The sequence below is a fragment of the Egretta garzetta genome, unplaced genomic scaffold, assembly GCF_000687185.1.
Source record: "Egretta garzetta isolate BGI_Z169 unplaced genomic scaffold, ASM68718v1 scaffold16, whole genome shotgun sequence".
NCBI classification, from domain to species: Eukaryota; Metazoa; Chordata; class Aves; order Pelecaniformes; family Ardeidae; genus Egretta; species Egretta garzetta.
The window spans coordinates 3,642,845-3,655,673 of NW_009260022.1; the positions used below are offsets into that span (position 1 = coordinate 3,642,845).

Genomic DNA, 12,829 nt, shown 5'->3' on the forward strand with positions numbered 1-12,829 from the left:
TTCCCTTAAATGACTACAAGGAAGCTTGGAATAACTATCTTGTGTGTAGAAATCTACTTTTTAGGCATCTACTTCTGTATCTACAGTGAGATGGGATAAATCCATCCAGTATGCCACATTTCTTCAGCCTCAGACAATCTGATAAGTTCCTGTTATTCTTGCTAACAAGAAGTTGTCGTGGAAAAGCAGCATGATGAAAGCTGGACTTTTTAGGAACGTGCTACAAAATGTTAGCAGTTGAAAGAGATGATGGATAGGGAATTCTAACTATCAGGATGACTTTCTAGAGAGTCTGTCCCTGTGCTGTTTAGACAGATGACCGTGCATTTCAGAGATTTATTTTTTCATAGTTGACTGCCATTTTCACTGCGTTATGCAAATGAGACTTGTATGTCTTTAGTCTCATATGCATTTTTCCTCATTATCACTATTTTATTATTCATTCATTCATTCATTCACAGGAGGAGCTATCTCCAACATGTACAGCATAATGGCTGCACGCTACAAGTATTTCCCTGAAGTCAAAACCAAAGGCATGGCTGCAGTCCCTAAACTGGTTCTCTTTACCTCGGAACATGTGAGCTTAATATGCTGCTGATTCTTAATGTATTGATGTGTGTTGTCAAGATGCTTCGTCATTAAACAATCACTTCATTAAATGTGCGTATGTTTTGCTACAGAGTCACTACTCAATAAAGAAGGCTGGAGCTGCACTTGGATTTGGAACAGACAATGTGATTTTGATAAAATGCAATGAAAGGTAGGTTGAATGCTAAGGTTTTGATGTATTAAATATGTTCATCTGTTAAATTTGTTGTATTGTGCTTAAGGACTGGTTCAGTACGTTGTGTCTAAGTTATTTCAGCTGTAGCTAATATGAACTTTTTAATGCTCTTTGTCTTTCTGTTTCTACAATAATTACAGAGGCAAAATAATACCAGCTGATTTGGAGGCAAAAATTTTGGAAGCAAAACAAAAGGTTTGTGTTTTTAAAAATTAGTGCTTAAATGCTTGGCTTAGTAAAATTACCTCTTCCTTTGAAGGCTGACGGTTAACGTTAAAAGAGAACATTACAATGATGTAAATGTTATAATAATGTTTTCAGCAGCTTAATTACTCATTCATGTATTGTTTAGGGAATTATCTACGTGTCTTGCTAAGGTTTCCATTTACTGCTTAAAAACAAAGTATTTTTAACTCTTGAATCACACCTGTATTTTATGACTTTTAAAAATAAATTTCTGTTTGGAAATATATGGAAAAAAGTATGAAGACATGAAATTAAGCCTACTTTTATCCAAACTTTAAAGTTCAGCCAAAACGATAAAAAATTCTATTGAAGTCCTAAAAATTCCCATAGATTTCAAGTGTGAGGCTGCAGGGTTAGTAAATATAGGTAGTAAGTTTAATTTTTTGAGGCATTCATTGTTATTTCTTGAATCAATGCAATGAAAAATCCATTAATTTTGTATGAAACCACCAAAGTTAGAGAAATCAAGATTATTATTATTTTTTTATTATTTCTTAACTTCACATTTGGGCACTCTATGAAATTGCAATTCACATTAATTTCATCTAATTCAAAACTGTCTTGCTTTGAGCTGATAGTTCCACATTTATAGCTTTTGTTTTGGATTGCTTTGTTCTGCTTTGTTCTGTTTATTAGTAGATAAAGACTAAAGGAACAACTTAAGCTTTCAAATCACAACTTACAAATCACGTTTAATTAATTTTCCTTTATACTGCTGTGAAAGTCTCAACTTTCATAGAATCATAGAATGTTTTGGGTTGGAAGGGGCCTTTAGAGGTCATCTAGTCCAACTCCCCTGCAGTGAGCAGGGACACCTTCAACTTTACTTGACTACTGCTAGTCTTCTACTAGAACGGTTGAATCTCCTCAGTGAAAGAGATTAGACAAAATAATATCCTTTACATTCTGACTAGTTAATTTTGTGAAGTTATAGTACAATAAAACCAGAGTTTGTTCCTACCTTGTATACAAATTGTTAGTTTTTACTGTTGCTTATATGTACCTTTCACGTGGGAAGAAAAACACTTTTAGGCTGGAAAATGGGATAGCAACACTTCTGAAATGATTTTCAGAGGTATTTCTTTTTCTGAAAGAGGTTGGATTTTGTATTTAATATTTTTATTTTTATTGTAGGGGTACATTCCTCTCTTTGTAAATGCAACTGCAGGCACAACAGTATATGGAGCCTTTGATCCAATACAGGAGATTGCAGATATATGTGAAAAATATAACCTCTGGCTCCATGTAGATGTAAGTAACTAAATGAAGTGCTATTATTCAGGCAAAAGAGGAGTTTTGTCTTGAATTAAAATATTTATTACTAGATCCTGAGTAAATTAAAATATGTGAGACTTTTCCAAAACAATGAGTCTTGTCTTTTCTATTTCTTCCAGGCTGCCTGGGGAGGTGGACTCTTAATGTCCCGAAAGCATCGTCATAAACTGAATGGAATAGAAAGGTACTAGATGGTGCTTATTTGTAATACTGTTATTTGAGTACTTTCATAAGGTACATGACACTTCACAAATTCATGAAAAGATGAATTTGCTACAATAAGGAGTTTAAACACTAAATTAAACAAAAGGAAGACAGACAGGAAAGGTTCACACTAGGAAGACAAACAATACTACAGAAGGTAACAGTGATGTACAGCTGAGTGAAAGGTAAGTTTTTAGCAGCTTTGAAGGAGGACTGATATTTCTTGGCAAAAAGGAAGGCAGGTTGTTCTATGTGTAGCTTTGAAGGGATCATAAGTCTGGGAACAGGTGAAGGAGGATTTGAGGAAAAAATGAAGTGTGAGGGCTAGACAATCTCTGCAGTGTTGGGCTTTGAGAACAGCAGTGAGAAACGAGGAATCCAGAGAAGGTGTTTGAGCTTGAACACCTTTGATGGGAAGCCATGACATGGTGGGAATTTGTAGAGATTCTCTCCTGAAAGATGTCTGCATTTATTTCCAGAAAATAAAGGGCATATGTTCTTCCTGAAAATGAGTGGTCTGTAAATGAAAGTTTATTATATATACATATATATATGCTTGCTTTTGTCTTGCTTTTATTTGTATATATACACATATATGTGTAAACAACAGAGGAACACATAGTGGAGACTGAATTAGCAGCAATTTTTGTGAGCAAATGTCCGTGCCTATAAGGTTGGACAGCACAGAGCTGGCACAGTTCTACGGTGCCAGACAGAAGACTGAGGAAACTTACAGGGAGGCCAGAAAGAGTCCCAGATACTAACTGCGTCTCAGGTTAAAGGGGCCTGTAAGTTGGTGCCATGGGAAGATTACATGGATTACAAACAGGAAGCTCTTGTAGAGGCCAGAGTACAGTCTGCAGAAAAGTGTGTGTGTGCCCCCAAGCACATAACCCAGGTTACCAAGGCACCCGCTGAGACCAGAAGCTTGCCTTTATTAAACAAATAATTGAACCCAATCTAAAAAGGCAAAACATTTGTGTTGCAAGTGATAACAGAGTGAGAGTGTGACCCTCTCCCCAGCCTTACAATTCAGACTCAGAAGGAGTCCCATGTGTAGTCTTTGGCACAGTTGTTCCCATATCCAGTGATGACAAGGCTGTAGTCTGTAGAAGAGGCTATGTTTATAACCCCACAGGTGTCTTTGTCTCTACATTCCTCTGAAACTGCTCTATCACAAAAGGCTGCCCATCTGAATAAAAAAATCAGAAAAGCAATGAAGAATCAGAAACATAAGATCATTGCAGAAACCAGCTTCCAGGGAGGCAAAAAAGATTTGAAACAAGCTCTAGCCATGTACTCTCAAATTAGCATCAAATTGCTTCCCTGAGTCAGCTATGCTGAATGAGGGCACTGTGTAAAGGCGTAAAATGAGAATAGTGAGCAATGCTCTTCCTTAGGGAAAACAAACTTTCCTACTGGTAAGCGTCTCATACAGTAAGTGAAGGACAAGTACAAGATAAAGGATAATGTACAGAAGGACTGGTAGGAAAACCATGTGGACCCTTCTGTTGCAGGGACAGCAGTGTGTGGCATGGCAGGCGTTTTCTGAAGTAGCAGAATCTTATCAACCTCTGCCCAATCTAATCTGCTAGTCTCTCGTTTTACAGCAATGTGTCTAATATGAGGTCAGCATTGTAAAATACTTTCCTTAAGCTACATAGGTTTGGTCACAGTAGTTTGGAACACCTCTCTTGACCTGAGGTCAACCCAGAGGTGCTAATTAAGACCATAATCTTAAGCAAATACAGAAAACAGCAGGCCACAAAGCATGGTATTTTCTTTTCTAGTCAGCTGAATGGATTTTTAAACATGGGATGGGGTCCACCTGTACTGTGTAATTGCCTGTCACGGGCCCCAGCTGGGGTCTATTGCTAACACTCAGGCCAGACGTGGCCTGCCTGGAGACATGGCTGTGTGCGGACTGGCATGCTGCCATGGGGCAGAGTTGGGATCGTCTGCGGTAGGATTGCCTCCAGCTGGCTGGCTGTGCGGGGCAGAGAGAGGCATCTTCATGTTAAAATAAAGCTAATGCTCCTTGCGAAAACAACTTGAGATTGTCTTTGTTTGGAACCCTGAAAGTTAAATAAATGCGCTAAGCTGAAACCATAGTGCATGCAAAAGGAAATGAGCTGTTATATAAATTCCTGTTTCTTGACTGCTCCATCTGAACTATTAGTGAAGTTTTTAAGAAGATAATTGCCTCCTAAGTCTGAGCTATATACCTGCTGGTTTGCACTGCCCAAGCAGGAGATTTTAGAGGGATGGTGAGCTCCCCCAGCTACAGTACAGGCTGTGATGTTCTTTTGGCTGAGGGGTGCTACGGTCTAAACTAATGCAATTGGAGGTTGGAATTGTATCTGGAATCTTCATGGAACTAGTGGTCCTCTGACTGGCATGAAGGAGTCATTGTATTTCCCAAAACAGAGGAACCGTGGTTGTGTCTGTGTCCTCTGAGAGCAGGGTATAGAACAGGAGGAAATGTCTTTGAATTTTCTTTCAACCACATTGTAAGAACACATGCATAGTCTGTGAAATATGATTATACACTTTCCTTCTCCGGAACACACAGTGAATCAAGGGGACATTTGGTAATTAATTACTTAGGGTGAAGAGGTCAATGGATGTGTAATGCTGACACATTTATTTTAGCATCATCATTAAACTGTCTAGGATAGCATGATAAAAATACAGAACATCTCATCTGTTTGGCTAGTAAATGAAGTGATCTTGTTCATCCACCTGTGTTAGCATGTAAAAAGTTATAAGCTTTACATACAGGATGGTAGGATGGCAATGTAAAGTTTTATTGCGTTTTAACAGTCCATGGGCTTGACAAGCTAGTACAGAAAAGGCCTCTTGTGGCTCTAACTGGAAAAGCAGGTAAGGATGAGGAGTGTCTTTTCCTTTGCTTTCTACTTTTCCAGCAGCTGTTCAGTAAAGAACTGTATTCTCCCAGAATTCATATTATTCCCTTAATTCTCTGACAGGCCCCTCCCCTGGTCAGTGCCTTCAATTGATATAACCTTTCAAACTGGGTTTGTTAGTTTTATTATTGCTGTTTCTAGAAGTGGAGTCTTCTGGGGATGAAGTTACTACATCAGCTAATCAGCGTAGTCTGACACTAATTAGCTGGCATTACTAATAATATAAACTAATCAGAAGTCTGACGTTGCAATGCTAGCACACAAAAAATTCCTTTCCTGGGCAGTATAGCTGGGAAAGAAGACACTTCAGACAGTAATAATCTTCATAGTGAAATCATCATGGTCAAAACTTCATACATTTCCATCTGAAAGCAGAAAACAAAGGTGACTGCTTCAGGTTAAGTTTCTGTTTTCCAGACCTATCTGAATGTGTAATTTTTTTGCAGAGCCAACTCAGTCACTTGGAATCCACACAAGATGATGGGAGTGTTGTTACAATGTTCTGCCATTCTTGTCCGGGAGAAGGTCTGCCTTATATTTAATAATAAAACAGTTAAGGAAAAAAAAAAAAGTAAATATCAAGCCCTACTTTTTAAGAGGGTAGTGCAAAATCCATTTAATTTCAAAACTTCTTTTGGAGGGAATAGTTGTGTGGATTTACATTGTATTTAGGAAGTTGTTTTATCTGCTTCCTTTTTTGTTTTGTTTTGTTTCGTTGGTTTTTTTGTTAAAGCTGTAGACAACATGGGTCACATCATTAGCTGTTGAATCTTTGCATATTCTAACAGCACTAGAGCAATGCTAACATAGTTCACCTGAGCATCTGCCCTGTTGTTTCTATGATATACTGAACATACCCCCCTGGTCTTAGTAATTGGTCACAGTCTAAACTACTTCAATAAAAAGCAACTTTTTTTGCCTTACACAGTGGTTTAAAAGTTTCTCAATTCTGTTGAAAGTAAACCATGTTGCTTTTATTATGACTCCATAAATATTTTTAGGGCTTTCTTCTAGATTCTTCGTTGTCAACAATGAAAGGAAGACCAGTGTCTTAATTCTTTTAAGCAATATATATTTTCCTTAGATGATTTAAAAAAAAAGTCCTGTCATCTGTGGATAGGACTGATTCTGTTGTCTACTAATTTCTGGCACGTCAGTTGCTACTAGAAGAGATTAGTTGAAGATGTGGTCCCTGTGCAGAGAACTGGGATGAAGGAGTTACGGGCTCCAGCCCTAGGGTCTGCCATTGTTCTTCCATCTCTAAACTGAAGACTGCAGCATTTATTTCCCTTTATAAAACATTTCCACAATCTATTGGAAGGAAGCACTAGCCATTATTTAGTGTCATGTATGCTTATTATGCTAACTATTGCAGGATTTTGGCAAATTTTTTTATTCTTTATATGCTAACTTTGATAGGTGCTTTTGTATTTATCAGATACACCAGTGTCTTCAAAGAACCACTAATAAACTCTAAAGGAGATGCAAGCCATTTTAGAAATGACATGTGTAAGACTTCTGTGTAACGTACAGGAATTTGCTCCTCTGTGTTTCCTTCAGAGACGTTCACCAGTAATCTGTAGGTTTCTATTGGTCTGTGGACCATATTTATTTGTAAGAAAAAATTTCTGATTTAGGTCATCCGTACTTAAATTTACCACTAATGTTAAGTGTCATAAAGCTGGACAATATATAAAGTTGGAGCCTTCAATTACTTTTTTCCTTCATTTTCTGTAGCTATCTGCTACACTGAGAGACCTCAGCTTTATTCTAGTGTGTAATTTAACACATCACAAATTTAAGTCTTAAAAACATAGCCTTACACAGTGAAGTGAACGAAGTTAGTATCAAAACCTAAGAATCCAAATTCATGTGAGAATGTTTTTTCAGGTGTGGGAGTGTGTAAAACCATATGACTACTCAGGGAATTCTAAGAGAACCACCTTAGGGCATGAAATTATTTTTGTGGCTCAGGTTTACAAAACAAGGTCAGTGTTTTATAATTTGGCCATTAAAGAACAATTCTGTATATATATTTGAAATATATTTTAGCATATGATTAATGCATACAGTTTCATACGCATATGTGCCATAGAAGTCATATAAATACATGTTTTTCACCTCAGGGTATACTTCAAGGCTGCAACCAAATGTGTGCAGGCTATCTCTTCCAGCAAGACAAACAGTATGATGTATCCTATGACACTGGAGATAAGGCAATACAGTGTGGCCGACATGTGGACATTTTCAAATTCTGGTTGATGTGGAAGGCAAAGGTAAATAATAAAAGTTCAGCTCAAAAATCAGAAATGTATTTATTTAATTTATCGGTCTTATGTAGTGGAACACTTTTTTAATATCAATATTTGTGTAATTACAATCTCTAAATACACAGGTATCTGAGTATTAAGTCAGAAAAGAGCCATTTAAATTGTAGAACAATGTTAGCCATCAATAAATTCAGATGGAAATTAGAAGAAATGTTTTAAGTCACTAGATGAGCCCTGCAGTAAAATTGGTGAGGGCAGGACACCGAAATGGTCTTTTGTTGTGAGTCTATAAACTTACATATGTATTTCATTACAGATTACTTGTAGTAGCAGCAGAGCAGACTTGATAACTTACAAGGGTCCTCTGAGCATCATGTTCCTATGCATGGATTTTATAAGCCACTTTGAAAACACATCCTTTTTCTTAAGAAGCTTTGCCCAACTAATGATTTAACAGCTGATTCCCTGGGACTACTCTGGTATGCCTGGATGGCTGAAATTAAGCACGGGCTTACATACAGGTTTACCTGTTTACAGGATGAAGGTCCATGTAGTCAAGAAAACACATTTCGTTTTTATTTGTTTATCTGCAATCATCATATTATTATTATTCTTGCTCTTCTGCTGGCAAAATGGGAATTCAGTTGGGTAATCTGTCCACAGTCTAATTTTTTTATAGAACTGAGATTAAATCTAATGGCAAAATGTACAATCATAAAACAGTTTTCACTTTGGGTGGAAGTTAGACAGCGATAGTAAATAACCTGTGATGGTAAAAGATGTTTTCATGCAGATTTCCTCAATATTTAAGAGTGAGGGAGGAAAGTAACAGAACTTTAGATAGAAAGTTACTTTTAAACAGACTGTAGAGTCCTTCTTGTTTATTTTTAAAAGTACTTCAGAAACAGAAACACAACACTTCAACACAAAATACTTAGAACAATTACTTTAGTAATCAGCATAGGTTTGATTTCCAGGCTAAGTATACTTCAGTGCAGACTCAGTTCTTCCTCCAAAATAAATCGTTCTGGTGCTGTAATCCAGTAACATGAAACTGCTTATGACACATTAGAATCGGACTCTGACCAGCAACTTTCAAGTGTGTTGCTTATGGTTCTAAGTACCAAGTTCTGACAGACACCATCAAAGGACAGACTGAACATTTTTCTAAATACCAGCCAAACACATTTTGTTAAAACTACCATGCTGATTCTATCTCTGCTGTTAAACTGGCTTCACTAAAGAAGTAGAGCACTTCACAATAAAGAAAAAAATCACGGTGGAAACCATAATGGATGTGGGTCGTATTTAAAATTCAGAAGTAGGATATCTGTGGATGTGATTCTTTAAAAATAATATAGATTAAAATTGCAAAATTGATCTGTATATCTGGAATTTAAATTTCTCCAGAAATTAGTTACTTTGGATTTCTGTTTGGTCTTGAGACAGATTCAGATTTCTTGGACCTGAGTTCTCTGAGGAATTGGATAGAACCTGTTTCTAGCAGACTGCATGATTATATTACTAAAATGTTAAGAAAACAAAATATTAAGAGTGATGGAAATTTTTTCTTCAGACTTAGCCACCATGAGTAATCATGGTCTTGTCCTCATAGTAGAAAGATACAACCTGGGTCCAGAAGTATTCTTGTGACTTTACCTTCAGTCACTTTATCCCAAATATGCAATAATTTAAGAATGTACTTCTCTTTATTACTTCTTCATTCATATTCCATAATATTTTTGGAAACTGATAAAAATAAGAGCTAAAAAAATCGATTAAAAATATCAAAAGCCCTTGTTATTATAATAATAAATTCTCTTAAAATGAGACCAAAACCAAATAGTGATTACAGTTAGGCCACATTTAGCTACTTTTATAGTGCTGATTAACTTTACTTTTAAATTACAAGAAACAGTACTGCTAACTGTTTTCTGACTTAAAACACTTAAGAGTGAAGCCTATCTGATAAGGTGATTGCATCGGAGGAGGACAAATGACCATATAATTAATACCAACTTTCTTTTTAAAACAGGGTACAGTAGGATTTGAAAATCAGATCAACAAATGCCTGGAGCTGGCAGAATATCTCTACACTAAAATCAAAAACAGAGAAGAATTTGAGATGGTTTTTGAAGGGGAGGTAAGTTGTCTTTCATCTAACCTGAGTGTAGGAGCCAAATCTGTATGGAATTCTGAAAGCAGTCTTCACACTTCTCACAGTTCTTCAAGCCAGCTATGCGAAACTACTCTTATTTTCTAAGGAACGACATGACTATTGGCATCTGGGCAGTCTTTTGGCCAAATACACATGATTTTGTATCATAAATGTCACATTTATCTCCTCTGCTTCTCTTCTAGAGAGGACTTCTCTGTTTAGGGCATGAGGACTGCCTTAATACACTCTACTCATGCTGAGATTCCACCTTAATACACATAACTGAGAATCCGCTATTTTTTCTGTATCTTCTGTTGCTAGTGCCACTACGTTAGCTCTTGGTTGACAGAATAACAAATATACTTCATCTCTCCATTTACTAAGAGAAGGAAAATTGGGTTGTCCTTGCTGTGATCCTGGAAAACAGTCCCTCATAAAACTGCATGAAGGTGAAAAGCATTTGCACTTCATTAGAACCCTAAAACATTGTAAATGGGACAATGTATAGGGAATCTAAGACAGCAGATGCAACCAGCAGTACTGTAATCCATTTATTTTGTTTTAACATGCAGAACTAGGATACTATATTTTGTCTCCCATGTGTGTGCTAAAATATGCTACTGACTAGCCTTTAGGATGTGATTGATCTGTTTTGTTTATCAATATATGTGTTTGGTTCTTTTTGCAGCCAGAGCATACAAACGTATGTTTTTGGTATATTCCACCAAGTCTCAGGGGCATGCCAGACTGTGATGAGAGAAGAGAAAAGTTACACAGGGTATGTGGTTTTTGTTAAATGCAAAAATATAGTCTACTCTTTCAACCCAAAGTATTCTGTTTACTAAAAATAATATATCTGTGTGTTGACACATGTTCCAAATTCTGGGACATCAGTTCTCCAATTGCTTGTTATGACCTTGATATTTGTTCACCTTTGTCTCCTATTTATACTGAGGCTGCAGTCACATTTCCCCTATAGAGCCAGATACAGAACATACTCCATTATTCTTTGTTTTGTATCACTCGTGTGGTCCCAAAACTATTTTTAAATTTTTAAACTATCTTTAAAATGTAGCTAGGCACAAAGCTGGCCCAGTCCTGTTTGAACTGGACGGCATATCAGGAAGAGAAACGGAAGGGTAATTATTTGAAAATGCTGGGACAGGTAAAGGACATGGAAGCCTGTAAGTCCTTCTCAGGTCTTTATTTTGATTCAAAATGTGCTTGGTTAGTCATGCATTAATGCATTTCAATGAAAATGAATACCCTTTGGAGCACTTTGGGATAAATTTATTTGAAGAAATGATGGAGGGAAGTAAAGGCATCACAGAGGCACCACCAGGAGAAGCATCGTGTTACTTAGGACTTGAAGGAAGTGAAATGCATTAATTTTGGAGTAGCGTTTTGGACAGACAGAAGTAGAATGAAATACATTCAGGAGCCAAAAGAATGATTTTATAGTTGTCAAAATGAATGGCAATTTTTTATGTTTGGGAAGGGAGAAGAAAGGGCAAACTTGGGAGGTTTTGTAGAGGATTTTATGTCTGCATCACACTGGGGAAAGAGAACAGAGGGAATAGAAATTTCCTGAGTCAACCCAGTGACGTGTTAGGTGAAGAAATTGCCAAAAAAGAGAGAAAACAGGAAGATAGGTAAGTCTGGGAAGAAGGATGAAATGTTTGACTTGACCCTGTTAAATGTTAGAGGACATTTTAAAGCATCCTACAAAACAGTAAAAGAGTCAGACATCTGACCTTGTCTGGCAGAGAGTAGAGCAGGAGAAAGAAATGGCAAAACCGGGCTCAGTTGATACCAGATATTAAGATTGTCAGAACATTATTCCATGTAAATTAAAGAGAGAAAGTGAGATTGCAGTAAATGCACAATACTGCAAAACTGCTGGAAGGTTTCCATGGCTTATGCTAACAGAAAATATTCTTCGTGAAATAGATCTTACTGAAAAATTTACGTCATTGTCCCCCAGACCCTCAAAAACGTGGTCTGGAATGGGTTTTCATAAAAAGACTGAAAATATTTCTTCATGACAAAATCTTCAGCACAGGGAAATGATACGTACATTTAATATATAAAATTATTACATAGCGAATATTCTAGGATGCTATTAGTCTATTAATCAAAAAAGATGGATATTATTGTTGTCCATTTTTCTTTAAATATCCAATCCTACATATTTAGTTTTTCAAGCTTTTTCTCTTACAGATCTTTTTATAAAACCTAGTGCCTTTCTGATCTGTCCATTTATTTTTTCCAAATTAAGAAATGTTGTGATATACAAAGAAATGATAAAATTATTTAATTACTCTTCTCTCTCTTTCTCTTTTCCTTTCTTTTTTTTTTTTTTTAAATGATAAAGGTGGCACCGAAAATCAAAGCACTGATGATGGAGTCAGGTACTACCATGGTTGGATATCAGCCTCAGGGCGACAAAGTCAACTTCTTCCGAATGGTCATCTCAAACCCAGCAGCAACGAAGTCTGACATTGACTTCCTCATTGAGGAAATAGAAAGACTGGGGCAGGAGCTGTAGTACAGTGGCTGAATTAGTTATTTCTCTAATTCACTGTTTTCCAGCACTGGCTATTTTTTTAACCCAGTTCTGCAGAACATGTTTTAAGGAAATTCTCTGTCTGTAAGTTCCAATCTCCTAAGACATCCTTAAACAAAACAACTACAGGCTACTGAAACATATATGTATTGGTAGATCATATTACTGAGGGAAAATGTATTATCTTGAAGTAATATATATATATGAAGTGGTTATAAACTTAGATCTAAGCCACAGCATGTTTTCCACTTTAAAAGAGTTAACTTTTCCTCAACAACTAATGATGTGGATAATGTGCTACAGATTTTTCTGCCAGGTAAAAATAGACATATAGAAACATTTCTAAAATGTAGATTCTTAGGAGCTAAAGAAAATGTATAACAGTATTAAATCTTATTG

General features: G+C 36.5%; 1 protein-coding gene across 1 annotated transcript in view; it reads left to right on the forward strand.

The window, feature by feature from the left end:
- GAD1 (glutamate decarboxylase 1) overlaps positions 1 to 12,412 on the forward strand; it is a 31,058-nt gene extending 18,646 nt beyond the window's left edge. Inside the window, exons 6-15 of the mRNA XM_009640769.2 lie at positions 462 to 577; positions 681 to 760; positions 925 to 979; positions 2,165 to 2,281; positions 2,425 to 2,489; positions 5,883 to 5,961; positions 7,563 to 7,712; positions 9,742 to 9,849; positions 10,553 to 10,642; positions 12,239 to 12,412. Of these exons, the coding sequence (XP_009639064.2) occupies positions 462 to 577; positions 681 to 760; positions 925 to 979; positions 2,165 to 2,281; positions 2,425 to 2,489; positions 5,883 to 5,961; positions 7,563 to 7,712; positions 9,742 to 9,849; positions 10,553 to 10,642; positions 12,239 to 12,412 (1,034 nt within the window). The remainder of the gene's footprint in view (positions 1 to 461; positions 578 to 680; positions 761 to 924; positions 980 to 2,164; positions 2,282 to 2,424; positions 2,490 to 5,882; positions 5,962 to 7,562; positions 7,713 to 9,741; positions 9,850 to 10,552; positions 10,643 to 12,238) is intronic.
- The last annotated feature ends 417 nt before the right edge of the window (positions 12,413 to 12,829 follow it).